General features: G+C 41.5%; 1 protein-coding gene across 5 annotated transcripts in view; it reads left to right on the top strand.

Annotated features, from left to right (window-relative positions):
• The first annotated feature begins 13,912 nt into the window (after positions 1-13,912).
• The window catches only part of nrxn3b (neurexin 3b), a 610,311-nt gene continuing 606,200 nt past the window's right edge, over positions 13,913-18,023 (top strand). For all 5 annotated transcript variants that reach the window (XM_036976206.1, XM_036976207.1, XM_036976208.1 and 2 more), the window contains exon 1: positions 13,913-15,098. In XM_036976206.1, coding sequence (XP_036832101.1) covers positions 14,402-15,098 — 697 coding nt within the window. In that variant the 5' untranslated portion in view covers positions 13,913-14,401. The remainder of the gene's footprint in view (positions 15,099-18,023) is intronic.

The following is an 18,023-nucleotide window of genomic DNA, read 5'->3' as shown; positions in this document are numbered from 1 at the left end:
CATGGAAGAACTGATTCTCCATTCTCAGTACTCTGCTTTTATCCGATTTATGTAAATGATTAATACCTTCTAGCCTTGATCACCCCACTCCTTCTGCAGGTCAATTGGTGCCAATAACTGATTAGCTAATGTTACTGTCCAAAGATCTTCACAAGTTCAGGCCGATGTTGTCTATGTATGATTAACCCATGTGCATGTCTAGTAGCTTTCACAAGATCAGATATGGCCGAGACCAGTCACACACCAGTCACCTTCAAATGTTTTTGATACTATTCAGTCTACAAGGGCTGTATGCATATACAGTAAGTGGAAAGCATTTGAAATCTGGTGCCAAGTTAATGGCCTTGTTCCTTTCAGTGCTCTGTTAGGGACATACTTATCTTCCGACAAGATATTTTTGCGCAGGGCTTAGCATTCTCCACGTTAAAAGCGTACCACTCTCCCAGTGTGTCAAGTGGGAATTGACGAAGCCTCGCCAGGGGATTTGTTTCATTTATCCAGTCAGAATGTTCTAGCAACAGCCCTAGCAACAGAAGCTAGAACTCACAAAATCCCATTGTGATGTAGAGGAGGACACTATTTGGCATGAAAGGCCCAACACTTGGCTTTGCGTTTCCTGGAAGGTGTACCTTGTCTCAGACCGGTCTCTAGACCTATTGCGTCCACATGAGACTTGGCACTGTTTGCGGCCTCCTTTGAACTTCTGGAGTCAGTGTATCTGAAGATCCTCTCCTACGAAACCTCCTTCCTCATGGCTTTCGACCTTGGCTAAACGTTTTGGGGAGGACTAAGGTGACATTGTGTCCAAATACGGCCTTCGCCCTGAAAGTCATGGCTATGTCTTATAGGTCCTTAGCTTTTGAGCTATCTCCTCCTTTTGCTTCTGAAAGCAACTGAAGTTACATGCCCTGTGTCCATTGTGAGCTTTACACATGTCCATTTAACAGACCTGGGATATCCAGTTATGTGACCAGATTTTTGTCTGTTTCACTAATCCAGCTCTAAGCTACGTCTTTCCCACTGGATCTCTGTGGCAACGTCTTTCCCACTGGATCTCTGTGGCAACGTCTTTCCCACTGGATCTCTGTGGCAACGTCTTTCCCACTGGATCTCTGTGGCAACGTCTTTCCCACTGGATCTCTGTGGCAACGTCTTTCCCACTGGATCTCTGTGTCAACGTCTTTCCCACTGGATCTCTGTGGCTGTCTCTTATAGCAGCAAGGGGCAAAGGCTACCTAGCCCCACCGGTGATCTGGCAGTGTCTTGGGCGCTGTTTTAAAGGTTGACTATAGGAGATATTTGTGCTGCAGAGATTTGGTCATCACCATACACTGTCTGCTCTTAGTGTGCTTACAGCTGGGACGGGGTAAATTCACTAATCAGTGTGCCATGTGCGCAATACTCAGACTGCCGCATCTGGCAGGGTCAGGTCTGAGTAGTCTGCCATGGGTCGTTTCATTTAGTATCCGTTGAGGTCCACCTGGGGCGTGATTATATTTCCCCATGTTATGTTGCAATGAATTTCCCTGACTGAAAGGGAAAATGACATTATGTCTAGAACTACTGTTCCCTGAAGGAGGGAAATGAGGTACAAAACCTGTTTGGCCCTGCGCCGCCCGATCCTGGGCTTTGTGAAGAGCGTGATTAAGTGCTCGGATTCATTCCTTCAATTTATCACCTGTGGGAATGCGGGACTTCCAGAGAGTCACGGATTTCATTGGCATTGTCAGGCGTGATTGTAGATCCTTCAACCGAAGTCACGAGAGTACGGCTCCCCATTGTATGTTGTACCTCGTTTCCCTCCTACATGGAACCGTAGTTATAAACAATCATAATGTAAAAAACAAATTCTGACAACGTGGCCTGACAGGGAAGAGGATATTTTGTTTTGGGGCCAGGTCACAAGGTCATGAAAAACTCTGGGCTCTAGTATTTGGTCATATGCTGCTTGCTAAAGCATGCATACACATGCACAAGGCAAAATTATGGGTGTTTCTCAAAATGCATATTACCACGCTCCGAGCACGCAAATTGGAGGACAGGACAGTCGGTGTTCAAAGTATGCTAAACACACCACAGAGGGTACTTCTCGAATGTCTACTCCGTTTGTACATATTTTAAAGCATGCATCGATGCTTCAACGGAAAGTATGCACAGAAATATGCCGCAAACATGTATAAAATTATTAAAATGTCCTGAAATGTCTTTAAATTATTTGAGCTGAAGCCAGAGAAAATAAATTCTGACTTCGGAATTAAATGTTGCTGAATAACATCTCATATGTTGCCTGAATAAAAATATTTGATCTTGATAAGTTAAGTAATATATGCTGTGTTAATCTTGTTTACCTGCCTACAATACACACTGTAGAGTTCCTAGATCGCAAGCCCATACATAGTAAGTCAATAGGGCTAACTGGCTAGCTAGCTAACCACAAAGAATTCGTAGCTAGCTACTCATCAAAAATTTACATTTACCTTGCATAATATCAGTTATAGGTCAATTTTGCCTGTTTAACTAACTGGCTAGCTGTATTATTACGATTCACATATATTGAATTGTAATATTCACATAGTTGTAAGTATTGTGTATATTTTGTTTTGTGTCTATTGTTGCCATTGTCCTGGCTGGAAGAAGGTTCAGTGAATGGGAGGTGCAGCGTGAGGTAATACAGTAGGGGGAGTGAAAGTGCTTCTCAGATGTAATGTTTTATGTGTTCTCTACACTCGTCCTCACAAGACTGTGCTCAAGAGAACGTCCTCAGAGAATTCACTTGGAACATGAGTGTGTAGAGCACGGTAGTATGCATATTGAGAAACACCTAGAGTGTATTCATATTTGCATATTCATAAACATTCCCCGCACCTATGGGAGCCACCTCATCAAGTGGGTAGCATCCATAACATCTTCATGAATAGCTGTTTATGATGGTAATCCCCTGAAGATATGGGAATGAAAGGGAATATGGTGCTGCTGGATAATTAGTATGTTTTATCAGGCTGCAGAAGGTCCTTAGGGATACAGTGAGTGGTTAGCTACAGTGCATTTGGAAAGTATTCAGACCCCTTCCCTTTTTTCTATTTATTTTTTACGTTACAGCCTTATTCTAAAATGGATCAAATAAAATCCTCATCAATCTATACCCAAAACCCCATAATGACAAAGCAAAAACAGATTTTTTTTTTAAATGTTGCAAATATAAGTAAAAACAAAAATACCATATTGGCACAAGTATTCAGACCTTTTGCTATTAGACCCTTTGCTATGAGAATTGAGCTCAGGTGTATTCTGTATGTTCAGGTGCATTGAAGTATCTGTCCATAGGACCACTTTAAGCTGTACACTTCACAGAGCTGGGCTTTACGGAAGAGTGGCCAGAAAAAAGCCATTGCTTGAAGAAAAAAGTGAGCAAACACATTTGGTGTTCGCCAAAAGGCATGTGGGAGACTCCCCAAACATATGGAAGAAGGTACTTTGGTCAGATAAGACTAAAACTGAGCTTTTTGGCCATCATGGAAAACCCTATGTCTGGCCCAAACCCAACACCTCTCATCACCCCGAGAACAGTGAAGTATGGTGGGGAAGTATCATGCTGTGGAGATGTTTTTCATCAGCGGGGACTGGGAAACTGGTCAGAATGAAAGGAATGATGGTTGGCACTAAATACAGTGAAATTCTTGAGGGAAACTTGTTTTAGTCTTCCAGAGATTTGAGACTGGGATGGAGGTTCACCTTCCAGCAGGACAATGACCCTAAGTATACTGCTAAAGCAACACTCAAGTGGTTAAAGGGGAAACATTTAAATGTCTTGGAATGGCCTAGTCAAATCCCAGACCTCAATTCAATTGAGAATCTGTAGTATGTACACCAGCGGAATCCATCCAACTTGAAGGACCTGGATCAGTTTTGCCTTAACTTGTTATGGCTGCAATCCCAATACCGGGATCGATATGACAACTACCAGTGAAAATAGAGGCTGCCAAATTCAAACCACAGAAATCTCATAATTACAATTCCTAAAACATACATGTGTTGTATATCATTTAAACGCTATTCTCGTTGTTAATCCCACCAAAGTGTCCGATTTCAAATAGGCTTTTTAGCGAAAGCACTACAAACGATTATGTTAGGTCACCACCAAACCACAATAAGCACAGACATTTTCGAACAAAATATAGCATTCACAAAAACCAGAAATAAAGATAAAATGAATCACTAACCTTGAATTATCTTCATCAGATGACACTCATAGGACTTCATGTTACACAATACATGCATATTTTGTTTGATAAAGTTCATATTTATATAAAAGAATCTGAGTTTACATTGGCTATTTAGTTCCAAAAACATCAAGTGATATTGCATAGCCACATCCTTTCAACAGAAATACTCATCATAAATGTACATGATAATACAAGTTATACACCTGGAATTATAGATATACCTCTCCTTAATGCAACCGCTGTCTCAGATTTTCTTTTAAAGTTTTCGGAAAAGCAGCACATGCAATAATCTGAGACGGCGCTCAGAACAGAAGCCAAATTAGCCGCCATGTTGGAGTCAAGAGAAACCAGAAAATACCTGATAAATGTTTCCTTACCTTTGATGAACTTCATCAGAATGCAGTCCTAGGAATCCATGGTCCTCAATAAATGCTTGATTTGATCGAAAATGCCTGTTATTTATGTCCAATTAGCTACTTTGGTTAGCGTGTTTGGTAAACAATTCCAAAGTCACAAAGCGCGTCCACTATAACGTGACGAAATGTCCAAAAGTTCCGTAACAGTCAGTAGAAACATGTCAAACGATGTACTGAATAAATCTTTAGAATGTTGTTTACATATATCTTAAATAGCGTTCCAACCGGAGATTTAGAATGACTTCTAATGAGCGGTGGAACGCAGGTGCTTCCCCTGTGAACGCGCATAGTGAATGCTTGGTCAACTCGTGGCAGTGGTGACTATTTCCTGTTTCATTCAACCCCTCTTCACATTAGAGTCATCAGACAAAGTTCTATTGACTGTTGACATCTAGTGGAAGGCGTAGGAAGTGAAAACTCATACATATCTCGCTGTAATTTCAATGAGAGGTGGGTTGAAGATCTGCCACCCCCAGAAAAAAAACAGGAAGTGGAATTTCTCTGTTTTTTTTATGCTATATGAGTTCTGTTATACTCACAGACGTCATTCAAACAGTTTTAGAAACGTCAGAGTGTTTTCTATCCAATACTAATAATAATATGCATATATTAGCAACTGAGACTGAGGAGCTGGCCGTTTACAATGGGCACCTTTTCATCCAAGCTACTCAATAATGCCCCTGCAGCCATAAAAAGTTAAAGAATGGGCAAAAATCCCAGTGGCTAGATGTGCTAAGCTTATAGAGACATACCCCAAGCCGTAATTGCTGCAACAGGTGGCTCTACAAATTATTGCCTTTGGGTGGGTGAATAGCTAAGCATGCTGAAGTTTTCAGTTTTTTTTGTGTTATCTCTTGTTTGTTTCACAATAAAACATATTTAGCATCTTCAAAGTGGTATGCATGGTGTGTAAATCAAAATTATACAAACCCCAAAAAATCGATTTTAATTCCAGGTTGTAAGGCAACAAAATAGGAAAAATGCCAAATTGGCTGAATACTTTTGCCACATTCCTGAATACACTGTCTACACACTACCAGAGCTACAATGATGTCACAGGCTACAAAACATGTTCCACCTCACCTCATAGTACTACAGTCATGAGTAGGAAATAGTAGGATTGAGAAAGAGACAGATTGATTATTATTATAGATTGATTATTATTCTTCATAATTGTGACTCCATTAGCTCAACTTACTGTGTGAGTCATTAGGAAAGGCACATATTGATTTATTTGGTAGCACTTTACATTATAGCACATAAGAAAGTGTTAACATCATGGTAATAGTATGGTAACCAGAAATTTTGCTTATCTTTCATAATATTTCAATACTGACTGAGACACGTCAATTCAAGCTTTCAAAACTCAGAGTTAAAGGCATCTGAAATGCCAAAGATATCTTCAGTTCATATTTAATTTGTAGGACACATCCAGAATTGTAAAAATGCTCATTAACCTTTAATTGGTGTTAATATTGGTTACTTAAAGCTATTTAATGACCACGGAGATGTTATCAAATCAGCATTTTTAACAAACTAGGCTTCAGTTCTCATCAGCTCAGTTGATTGCAGGACATACAAGGCAGTAACAATATGATCACACTGGACACACCACGTCATTTCAAAGTATACTTGAAGTTGGAAGTTTACATACACTTAGGTTAGAGTCATTAAAACTCGTTTTTCAGCGACTCCACAAATTTAATGTTAACAAACTATAGTTTTGGTAAGTCAGTTAAGACATCTATTTTGTGCAATACACAAGTAATTATTTCAACAATTGTTTACAGACAAATTATTTCACCTATATTTTGCTTTATCACAATTCCAGTGGGTCAACTAAGTTGACTGTGCCTTTAAACAGCTTGGAAAATTACAGAAAATGATGTCATGGCTTTAGAAGCTTCTGATAGGCTGATTGACATAATTTCAGTCAATTGGAGGTGTACCTGTGGATGCATTTCAAGGCCTACCTTCAAACTCAGTGCCTCTTTGCTTTGTATCATTGGAAAATCAAAAGAAATCAGCCAAGACCTCAGAAAAAAAATTGTAGAGCTCCACAAGTCTGGTTCATCCTTGGGAGCAATTTCCAAATGCCTTAAGGTACCACATCCATCTGTACAAACAATAGTATAAACACAATGGGACCATGCAGCCATCATACCGCTCAGGAAGGAGACGCGTTCTGTCTTCTAGAGATGAACGTACGTTGGTGCGAAAAGTGCAAATCAATCCCAGGAACAACAGAAAAGGACCTTGTGAAGATGCTGGAGGAAACAGGTACAAAAGTATCTATATCCACAGTAAAACAAGTTCTATTTCGACATAACCTGAAAGGTCGCATAGCAAGGAAGAAGCCACTGCTCCAAAACCGCCATAAAAAAAGCCAGACTACAGTTTGCAACTGCACATGAGGACAAAGATCTTACTTTTTGGAGAAATGTCCTCTGTTCCATCAAAAATAGAACTGTTTGGCCGTAATGACCATCGTTATGTTTGGAGGTAAAAGGGTGAGGCTTGCAAGCCGAAGAACACCATCCCAACTGTGAATCACATGGGTGGCAGTATCCTGTGTGGGGGTGCTTGCTGCAGGAGGGACTGGTGCACTTCACCTCACTTCATGAGGAATGAAAATTAAGTGTAGATATGGAAGCAACATCTAAAGACATCAATCAGGAAGTTAAAGCTTGGTCCCAAATGGGTCTTCCAAATGGACAATGACCCCAAGCATACTTCCAAAGTTGTGGCAAAATTGCTTAAGTACAACAAAGTCAAGGTATTGGAGTGGCCATCACAAAGCCCTGACCTCAATCCTATAAAAATGAGTGGGCAGAACTGAAAAAGCGTGTGCGAGCAAGGAGGCCTACAAACCTGACTCAGTTACACCAGCTCTGTCAGGAGGAATGGGCCACAATCCACCAAATTTATTGTGGGAAGCTTGTGGAAATCTACCTGAAACATTTGACCCAAGTTAAACAATTTAAGGGCAATGCTACAAAATACTAATTGAGTGTATGTAAACGTCTGATCCACTGGGAATGTGATGAAAGAAATAAAAGCTGAATAAATAATTATCTCTACTATTATTCTGACATTTCACATTCTTAAAATAGAGTGGTGATCCTAACTGACCTAATACAGGGAATTTTAATCGGATTAAATTGTGAAAACTGATTTTAAATGTATTTGGCCAAGGTATATGTCAACTTCCGACTTCAACTATAGTATGTATCATTTGGAAATATTTGTTTGACACATTGATCAAGGAGATTACAACCTATATTCACCAACTCAAAAATACAGACGAAAAGGTATTTTGACTTTCCAATGTGTTATGTATCTCTATCTTAAAGCACAACCAAATTCCAGTGGAAAAGCAATGTCTGATTTTTTATTTAGTTGTGTCATGACGTTGCCCTCTTTGGGTACAGAGACCACCATCCCCCGCTCTCTGCTCCTACAACCATGCTGCTGTGGTCAGAGAGGTCATAAATTCCTAGGGAAGACCCTGCCTCATGGCCACACAGTATAGAGACAGAGTGAAGTTTCACAGAGAACAATGGAATTTCTTCCACCTCACAGAACTTGAGGTTCGAACAACATTTGTGTTCCGGAGAAGGTATAAAAGATCGGTGAAGAATCCAGCTACGAACTGGTCCGTTTGTTACATTTTGGTGAAGCTCGTGGGCGACGGTGCGGCACATTACCATAACGCTGTTTATGTAATAGCCTCAGATATGAGGTTTACATCTAATTGTTGTATAAGATGAATGAGTGATGATGATACTGTTTGTAAAAATGTGTAATGTGATTTTGGACTGTTTAATCAAGGAAACTCCAATTCCCTTTTGAGCTTAACTAAATCAGAGGACCGCCCGTGAGCCAGCCCAGTTAGGGTCGGGCATCCTGGGACAGGCCCTGCAATTCCGAATAAAACCCCAACTTTGAGAAGTTCTCACTAGACCATGTTTTTCTCCCATTACGAGAGGACAAAGGTTACAGACCATGTTTTCTCTCAATCACAAGAGGACAAAGGTTGAGACGATTGCTGAATCTTTTAACCATACCACGTGGTTAAACTCTTAGACTATCGATACCGACAGAATAAGAAGTCTTTGATATTAATTACTAGTCTGCAGCTAGGAATTTGGTATCATTGAACTCGAAGACCGACCAACCGCAGAGACATCCATTCTACAACAACATGCATAAATGTCCCTCTGAGCTATGCACTCTAACCACAACAGAGAGAGGAAGAGAGAGGACAGAAACTCTCCAACAGAAACTAACTTTTCAGCAGAGATCCCGACGACACACCTAGCGTAAATATATATATTGATTGCAGTTGTTCCCGAATGAGTGAGCGTTCATGTGCAAAGGATTAGCATTTCAATTACTATAATTATCATCTTTTCTTCTCAGTCGACCCCCACTTCCCTTTTGTACAACAAGCCGTCATGCCGGTTTAGGCCACTAGGGCACATTCTCCTATCATTTCGTGTAACCATATTTACTTTGTTTGTTTGTTTGTTTATGCATTTCTGTGAATTACTTAGTTAGTAAATAAATGATTTAAGACAATTGATGTATGGATGACTCATAGTGAAGACTGGGTTCGTGCAGATAACCAACAATTTACGACGTTTGGAATGAGACTAATGTGAGGTAAAGTAAATAATTAATTCATTCGAAGACTAATTGATCAGATATAAAATATCTGAAAAGTTATATTAGGAAATTCTAACTTTGTAATCTGAACATCTTCCTTGGTGCCCCGACTTCCTAGGTAATTACAGTTACATGATTAATCAGTTTAATCACGTAATATTAATTACAGAATGTTTGATAAAAACTACGTCTTCAGTTAATGATAGTAAAGACACGACAGTTGTCACCCAAAATATCACTGCGCTTTCAACAATTTTACCTGCACAGCAAAGTTAAAATGGGAATACAATGTCAGATATTTCCTTTATTTATTCAACAGATTTAATGCGTTATCACAGTTCTTCATCTAGTAGTATAACTAAATGACCTGGATGGCAGTTGAGATTAAATTAAATGGTGCAAGTGATGTTGTTCAAGATTCTGCACAGATTTTCCAGCAATTGTGAAGATCTTCTCAGACCTGCGATGACCTATGCATGCTATCTTGAAAATGTTATAGTTACAGTAACCTCAAAATGTGGCCATGGATGTGTTACTCATTTTAAAGTTGAATGTTATATTATTTTATAAGATAGCCTTAACATTCAACTATTTACTGTATAACAAAAGTAATATTTAATTGTGTTTGGTTGACAACGCAACTCAATATCAACATTTAAAGGAGACGTATCTACTGCTTGGATAGATCCATCTGAGCCACTGGCTTGATCCCATTCTTTAACACTTGAACCGCCTAGGCCAATGGCCACTGACGTTTGTCCTGCTCTTTCCCTGACTGCTCCTTCCTTGACTTTTCCTAAATGTTTGTATTTTACACTGCTCATTTATCAGAATTTGGAACAAACAGAAACGTATTTAGAGCCTTTTTACTTGTTATTTTCACACCTATTCCGAATGTAACCTGCCAAGACAACGTACTGTAGGACGTTGGTACCCAGCCAGGCGCTAATGCTTCTCTCTCTCCTCACTGAATGAATGACAAATGGATAAATGGGTAATCATTGTGCACCTTCACCATTTAATTTAAAATAGGCTAACAGAATGGTACAGAGGGTGAAGAGGTTGATTGAATTTAGAAAGACAACAGCGTAATGATTCGTTTGTGTTATGCCTTTTTATCAGCAGCGATGTAATTTGACCGTACACTTAGCGGGTTGATACAATTCTCTTTTATGTATTACTTTGTAAAAATAAGCTGTTATGGGAATGTTCCATTTACTTTAACTCTATAACTAATCAAATGTATTGTCAGGGAAACCAAAACATGTGACATATTGCAGTAGGCTTTTAGAATAATGCAAAACATATCCTTGACTCTATCCACAGCGCCGCAAACAATGCCAGCCGCCTGAATGAATGACAAATGGATGGAATAGGCGATAATTGTTCAAGTTACTTCGCAATCGAATTTAAATTAGACCTTACTGAAGGATGAGGTTGATTTAATTTAGAACTACAATAATGTAATGATTAGTTTGTGTTATGCCTATCAATCAACCGTGGCTCTCGTTTTAATAATATTCCCGCACACCTTACATGTTGATACTATTCTCTTTTACGTTTTACTTTGTAAAATACAGGACTGTTTTATTTACGGTATTATTGACTGTAACTCTATCACTAATCGGATGTATTGTCAGGGAAAGGAAAACATGCTATGTGTTGCAGTAGGCCTTTAGAATAATGCAAAACATATCCTTGACTCGATCCAAATTGATGAGAGGGAAACAAACAATGCCAGTCAACCTGCACAGCCGGCCCATTGAATCTACACCTTAAACTGTACCGAAACTAATTTCGCAACTTGATAAGAGTTACAAGATTATATTAACTATAGACAAGATTAAAGACTATAGACAAGATTAAATTAACAATCTGATGAGTAACAATATTAGGCATATCAGTTGTCAAATTGTACATGAAGTGATGGTAACATCTTGTACATGACAGACGCAGGGAAAGGAGCATTGCTTTATCAAATCCTCCTTCAGTCCCATGCAGGTAAAACATTCATGATTTCTATATGCATTTTGAAAGAGCATGTTCTGCAGTTTCTATGACACTTTGTCTAACAAATTAAACAATTCAATTCAGCTCTTTTTCCAAATTGCACTTTTTGCAAGAATATCGTGCTGTCCATGCATTCTGCTCATGATCACTCCACTGTCCATGCATTCTGCTCATGACCACTACACTGTCCATGCATTCAACTCATGACCACTCCACTGTCCGTGCATTCAGCTCATGACCACTCCACTGTCCATGCATTCAACTAATGACCACTCCACTGTCCACGCATTCAACTCATGATCACTCCACTGTCCGTGCATTCAACTCATGACCACTACACTGTCCATGCATTCAACTCATGACCACTACACTGTCCATGCATTCAACTCATGACCACTCCACTGTCCAAACATTCAGCACATGGCCACTCCTGCAGCAGCATTTCTCTGGCTACTATAAGGAAACACTAGTACTGCAATAATTTAATATATGCTGTTCTGTTGTCAATGGATGAATAGGAGCTAAAAGGACTAACTTTTGGTTAGTACTTGCTGAATGGCTTTCCATATCTGGGGAAAGATGAAACCAGGCCAGCGGGTGAGCGACTGTCTGAGACTGTGGGTTTGAGATTCCTGGAGCCTTACATGGGCAAAGGTGGAAATGTGACCATGGAAAACTTTGTCACATATATATCCCTGGCAGACAAGTTGATTGCAAAGAACACTAGCCTGCTGGGAACAGTGAACAGATAAAAGGCAGGAGCTGCCCCCCTCTGCACAGAACAACATACCAGCGGAGCTGTACTCCACATCAGTGATGGAGAGTGGTCAGCAACACTCACGGTGTACAGATGTAAAATAAATATGAATGTTTGCATCCTCAGCACCATAAATCCCACTGGCTTCGTGAGAACTACATGAATGCCAAGAAAGAAGCTACAGCCACCAAGCAGGCAGCAGGTCCTGCTGTCCCTCTTCCCCAAGCAGCACAGCTCCAAGCAGGCAGCAGGTCCTGCTGTCCCTCTTCCCAAGCAGCACAGCTCCAAGCAGGCAGCAGGTCCTGCTGTCCCTCTTACCCAAGCAGCACAGCTCCAAGCAGGCAGCAGGTCCTGCTCTCCCTCTTCCCCAAGCAGCACAGCTTCAAGCAGGCACAGACTAAGCCAGTGGCACAGTTGGAACTATCCAAGCAGAAAATACATCTGTTTCAAATGTTGCTATTTGGTTGCATAAAATAAAATATAATTAAATAGCTTTGCATTTTAAATGAACCAGAGCTTGAAACCCTAGTCCTATTGTATTGTCTATATTTAGTTGAATTCTGGGTTTAATTGAAACAAAAGCTGTTGATGACTTTGCAAATGCTATATAGGCCTAAATACACTGCATGACCAAACGTACTATATGTGAACTCCTGCTCGTCAAACATGTCATTCCAAAATTATGGGCATATATTTGGTGTTGGTCTTCCATTTGCTGCTATAACAGCCTCCACTCTTCTGGGAAGGCTTCCCACTAGATGTTGGAACATTGCTGCGGGGATTTGCTTCCATTCAGCCACAAGAGCATTAGTGAAGTTGGGCACTGGTGTTTGGCGATTAGGCCTGGCTCGCAGTCGGCATTCCAATTCATCCCAAAGGTGTTCAATGGGGTTTAGGTCAGGGCTCTGTGCAGGCCAGTCAAGTTCTTCCACACCAATCTCCACAAACCATTTCTGTAGAGACCTTGCGTTGTGCTTGGGGGCATGTTCATGCTTAAACAAGAAAGGGCCTTCCCCACAATGTTGCCACAATGTTGGAAGCACAGAATCGTCTGGAATGTCATTGTATGCTGTAGCGTTAAGATTTCCCCTCACTGGACCTGGAACTAGCCCGAACCATGAAAAAACAGCCCCAGGCCATTATTCCTCCTAAACCAAACTTTACAGTTGGCACTATGCATTGGGGCAGGTAACAATTCCCCCGGGCATTTTTCCACTTCACAATAACAGCACTTACAGGTCAGGAATTTGACAAAACTGACTTGTTGGAAAGGTGTCATCCTATGACAGTGCCACGTTGAAAGTCACTGAGCTCTTCAGTAAGGCCATTCTACTGCCAATGTTTGTCTATGTAGATTCCAAGGCTGTGCACTCAATTTTACACTCCTGTCAGCAATGGTTGTGGCTGAAATAGCCCTAACCACTCACTTGAAGGGCAGTCCTCATACTTATGTATATATAGTGTAGCATCACTGTTGATATATGTGTGATAAAGTACGGTCACATTTCATTTGCTCTGTTAAACCTACCCTTTGGAATGACTCTGAAAGCAATAGTGAATCTATTTAGTTTTCAAGTGATCTCTCCACATCATTCCCATGAAATTACATTGGCAATAGTCAGTGGAAAAAAACAGCCGGGCTGGTTTAATGCCCTAGATGGGAGGCCAAAGGGTAAGTGAATATATATCAATTCTCCAGTAGGAAGTGCTGGCAGCAACATTTTTATGGTGATTTCAGACTTTTGTTGCAACCTACAGTCAATGTATGTTTTTGGGTGAGCTGTGATTCATAGATGTGTTGTGTATGCTGAATAATGTCATTTCTGTTGTTTTGCAGTGACGTCTCTGTAAGGCCTGAAACTGGACTAGGAAGTACAGTACTATGGGACGTGGCTACGGATCTTGACCCAAAATGGCCGCTGTGTGTTTTAATCCTTGCAGTCGCCTCAAAGGAAACAACTCATCGATGGGCCTCTGTATCACTGACAGAACACACTAAGGATCAGCCTCATCACACTAAGGATTGATTCTCTCAAGGTTATCCTCCTTAGTAGGAATACAGATGTTTCTTCTCCATTATCTGCAGCTCAGACTTGGAATTAAATGGTCTCCCATACTTCAGTGATTTCAATATCAGATCTTTATCACAGTCTAAAGGATATTGCGTCACCTTCCTGACTAGAGCAGGTGGTATATACATTGAATAGCCTATATTCGTCATTGAACTGAAAACACCTCTGATGCTATTCCGAATCTAAAGGATTTCTCCCTCTAACCTCTAACCTCAACTGGCATAACCCTATAGCTCTACATAGTGTTTTTCTACAATGAATCCCTTTAGTCTCCCTCAGTGTGTCCTCCTGCTTCTCAGTACTCTACTGGGCCTGTGTCAGGGCCTGGAGTTCAGGGGTTCTGAGGGCCAGTGGGCACGGTACCTCCGCTGGGACGCCAGTACCAGAAGTGACCTCACCTTCCAGTTCAAAACAGACATGTCCGACGCCCTGATCCTCTACTTCGACGACGGCGGCTACTGTGACTTCCTGCTTCTCACTGTAACGGAAGGGAAGCTACAGCTTCGCTTCAGCATTGATTGCGCTGAGACCACAGTCACCGCTGACAAATCGGTCAACGACAGCTGCTGGCACTTTGCGATGGTCAGCCGACACAACCTCAGAACGGTCTTGGCCCTGGACGGGCAGACCAAGGCGGAGGATGTTCGACCAGAGCGCCAGTTCATGATTGTCGTCAGTGACCTGTTCCTCGGGGGCATACCCGGAGACATCAGGACCTCGGTCATCACCCTGCCGACGGTTAGAGAGCTGCCTCCGTTCAAAGGAGTTATCAAAGATCTGAATTACGGGAACAAGGTTCCCAAGCTGATCAACAGTCAGAAGGTACGTCTGGAGGAGATGGGTCTCTGTACTGGGAACCCGTGTGAGAATGGAGGCTCCTGCTCCGTGGCTGATGGAGAACCCTACTGCGACTGCTCCAAAACGGGATATACAGGAAGGACCTGCAGCCAAGGTAAGATGATTCTGTCTTACCAACCAATTTATGTTACTAATTGTAGATAAGTAACTATAAATCTGTGTAACTATACATTATGTAAACTGTGTTTATATTGAGATAACTTCATATTATCTCAAAGGTTTTTGTTACATTGTTAGTTCCATGTTAAAATAACACACTCCCACAATTTTGGGTTTTTGCATTTATAATTTACGAGATACAGATTCACTGTTATAGAATGCAGGACTTCTCTGTGTGGGTGGTTCCTCTTTCACAGTGGATTTAAAAGGGAATGTTTGTTGTATGTGGGCGTTATATCGGAAGTGGTATGCGAGGAAATAGCGTCTCTTTCGATTACTACTTTTAGGAGAAATCTGTACAGGGATACAGTATCGTTTGATAAGAGTCATATTACAAAGTTCAGATCTTTCTCTTCCCATCCAAATATTTGTTTTACAGGGACCATAAGTGTAGAAAATAGTTTGAATAATAAGTAACAGCTTTATCTTCCTCCCTCTAGACACTTAGGCTATCGCTGCTATGTATCTTATTGAGATGTGGTACTCTGACAAGGCTCATAGTAAAATCCTATTTCTGTTCATGCCTTTAGTTCTGCCTTTTTTATGAGACAAAGGAAACTAATGTAGATGACACCACATGCTCTTCTTCTCTTTCATCTGGGTTTTATGGGTATAGAGAACCAGTGTGAGTTTGACTGACTGCTGACCCACTTCCTGTTCCTGCCTGGTTAGACCACTTCCTGGCTGGTTAGATCAGAGTGACACGGTCAAAAGACGACACAACTATCTTGAAACAAGAGGGAATGAATGCACACTGAATACTCCTCCATTGTGGTTCACTGCCTTAGACTGAAGCTTTTAATTCCCCTGTTGGGTTCTTTTAGATATGAGTTACTACACTCCACTGCTATGTTTAGCATTCCAAAACACAACATACTAATGGCAGTAATAATACAGGGTGCTACCGCATGTCCTCTGCACTGTAGTTAGACTCAGTGACTGGACACTACAACATGTCCTCTGTACTGTAGTTAGACTCAGTGACTGGACTCTACAACATGTCCTCTGTACTGTAGTCAGACTCAGTGACTGGACTCTACAACATGTCCTCTGCACTGTAGTTAGACTCAGTGACTGGACACTACAACATGTCAGACTCAGTGACTGGACACTACAACATGTCCTCTGCACAGTAGTCAGACTCAGTGACTGGACACTACAACATGTCCTCTGTACTGTAGTCAGACTCAGTGACTGGACAATACAACATGTCCTCTGTACTGTAGTCAGACTCAGTGACTGGACACTACAACATGTCCTCTGTACTGTAGTCAGACTCAGTGACTGGACACTACAACATGTCCTCTGCACAGTAGTCAGACTCAGTGACTGGACTCTACAACATGTCCTCTGTACTGTAGTCAGACTCAGTGACTGGACACTACAACATGTTCTCTGTACTGTAGTCAGACTCAGTGACTGGACACTACAACATGTCAGACTCAGTGACTGGACACTACAACATGTCCTCTGTACTGTAGTCAGATTCAGTGACTGGACACTACAACATGTCCTCTGCACAGTAGTCAGACTCAGTGACTGGACTCTACAACATGTCCTCTGTACTGTAGTCAGACTCAGTGACTGGACACTACAACATGTTCTCTGTACTGTAGTCAGACTCAGTGACTGGACACTACAACATGTCAGACTCAGTGACTGGACACTACAACATGTCCTCTGTACTGTAGTCAGATTCAGTGACTGGACACTACAACATGTCAGACTCAGTGACTGGACACTAAAACATGTCCTCTGTACTGTAGTCAGACTCAGTGACTGGACACTACAACATGTCCTCTGTACTGTAGTCAGATTCAGTGACTGGACACTACAACATGTCAGACTCAGTGACTGGACACTACAACATGTCCTCTGTACTGTAGTCAGACTCAGTGACTGGACATTATCCTTAGGCCTGTTTCTATTCTGTCTCTCCCTCTTTCTAACAATGAGGAGAGGAGAAGAGGAGAAAGAGGAGAGAGAGGAGAAGAGATCCATCCAGTCGTTTGAGAGCTTCTCTCAGGCCGTGGGGGCGATGACATCCTTGTGCTAAAACAACCTAGATTGAAGAGGGTTGTGATTCAGGACAACAGTTGAATAGAGGGCCATGTCATCGCCCCAGGACAGAGTTTATAATTCACAACACAGCAGCCCTATTATGGAGAGGACAAATGCCACTAGACAGGAGAACGGCACTCTGCTGCGGCCTTAGCTAGACTTGGTGTCCAGCTCACACACAGCAGTCCAGGCTATTTCTCTCTCTAGCTCTCTCTCTTTATCTCTCTCTATGAGTCTCTCTCTCTGTGTCTGTCTCTGTCAGTCTTAGCTGATGTGGCTGCTTGTTGATTACACCACGGATACTCTGAAGCATAATTTGGAGGATAATGAGAGCAGAAATGTCGGGACAAATACCACACTAAATTCAAACTGACATCAGCAAACGACTACGTCTTACAGTGAGGTTTTTGTTGCCATAGTGTGTCTACAGCAGCACTTACTGCTAAAGCTTTGCTGTTGTTTTTCTAAGGACAGTCTTGCACTTGCAGGCAGGCTTTATGTACTGTCTGTTGTATAGTACAGACAGCATATTTTTACAACATTGCTAATAATCCCCATCAGCATTAGAGACGCAACTGTTCTTTCTGTGTGTGTGTGTGTCTGTGCGGTGTTACGCTGATTGAGGCTGTTGATGCAGCATCATGTGTTTACACTAATGAGTAATGGGGCAATCTGTCAGACCTGTGCGTGTTCACTGTGTGTGTGCGCGTGTGTGTGCGCGCGTGTTCACTTTGCGTGTGTGTTTGCATGTGGAAGGCAAGCCAAAGCCGTATAGCTACAGTTTGCTAGCGTAGAGGTG

This window comes from Oncorhynchus mykiss, chromosome 4 (genome assembly GCF_013265735.2).
Source record: "Oncorhynchus mykiss isolate Arlee chromosome 4, USDA_OmykA_1.1, whole genome shotgun sequence".
NCBI lineage: Eukaryota > Metazoa > Chordata > Actinopteri > Salmoniformes > Salmonidae > Oncorhynchus > Oncorhynchus mykiss.
Note: the sequence above shows the minus strand (reverse complement) of the source record. Positions and strands in the feature narration are given on the sequence as shown.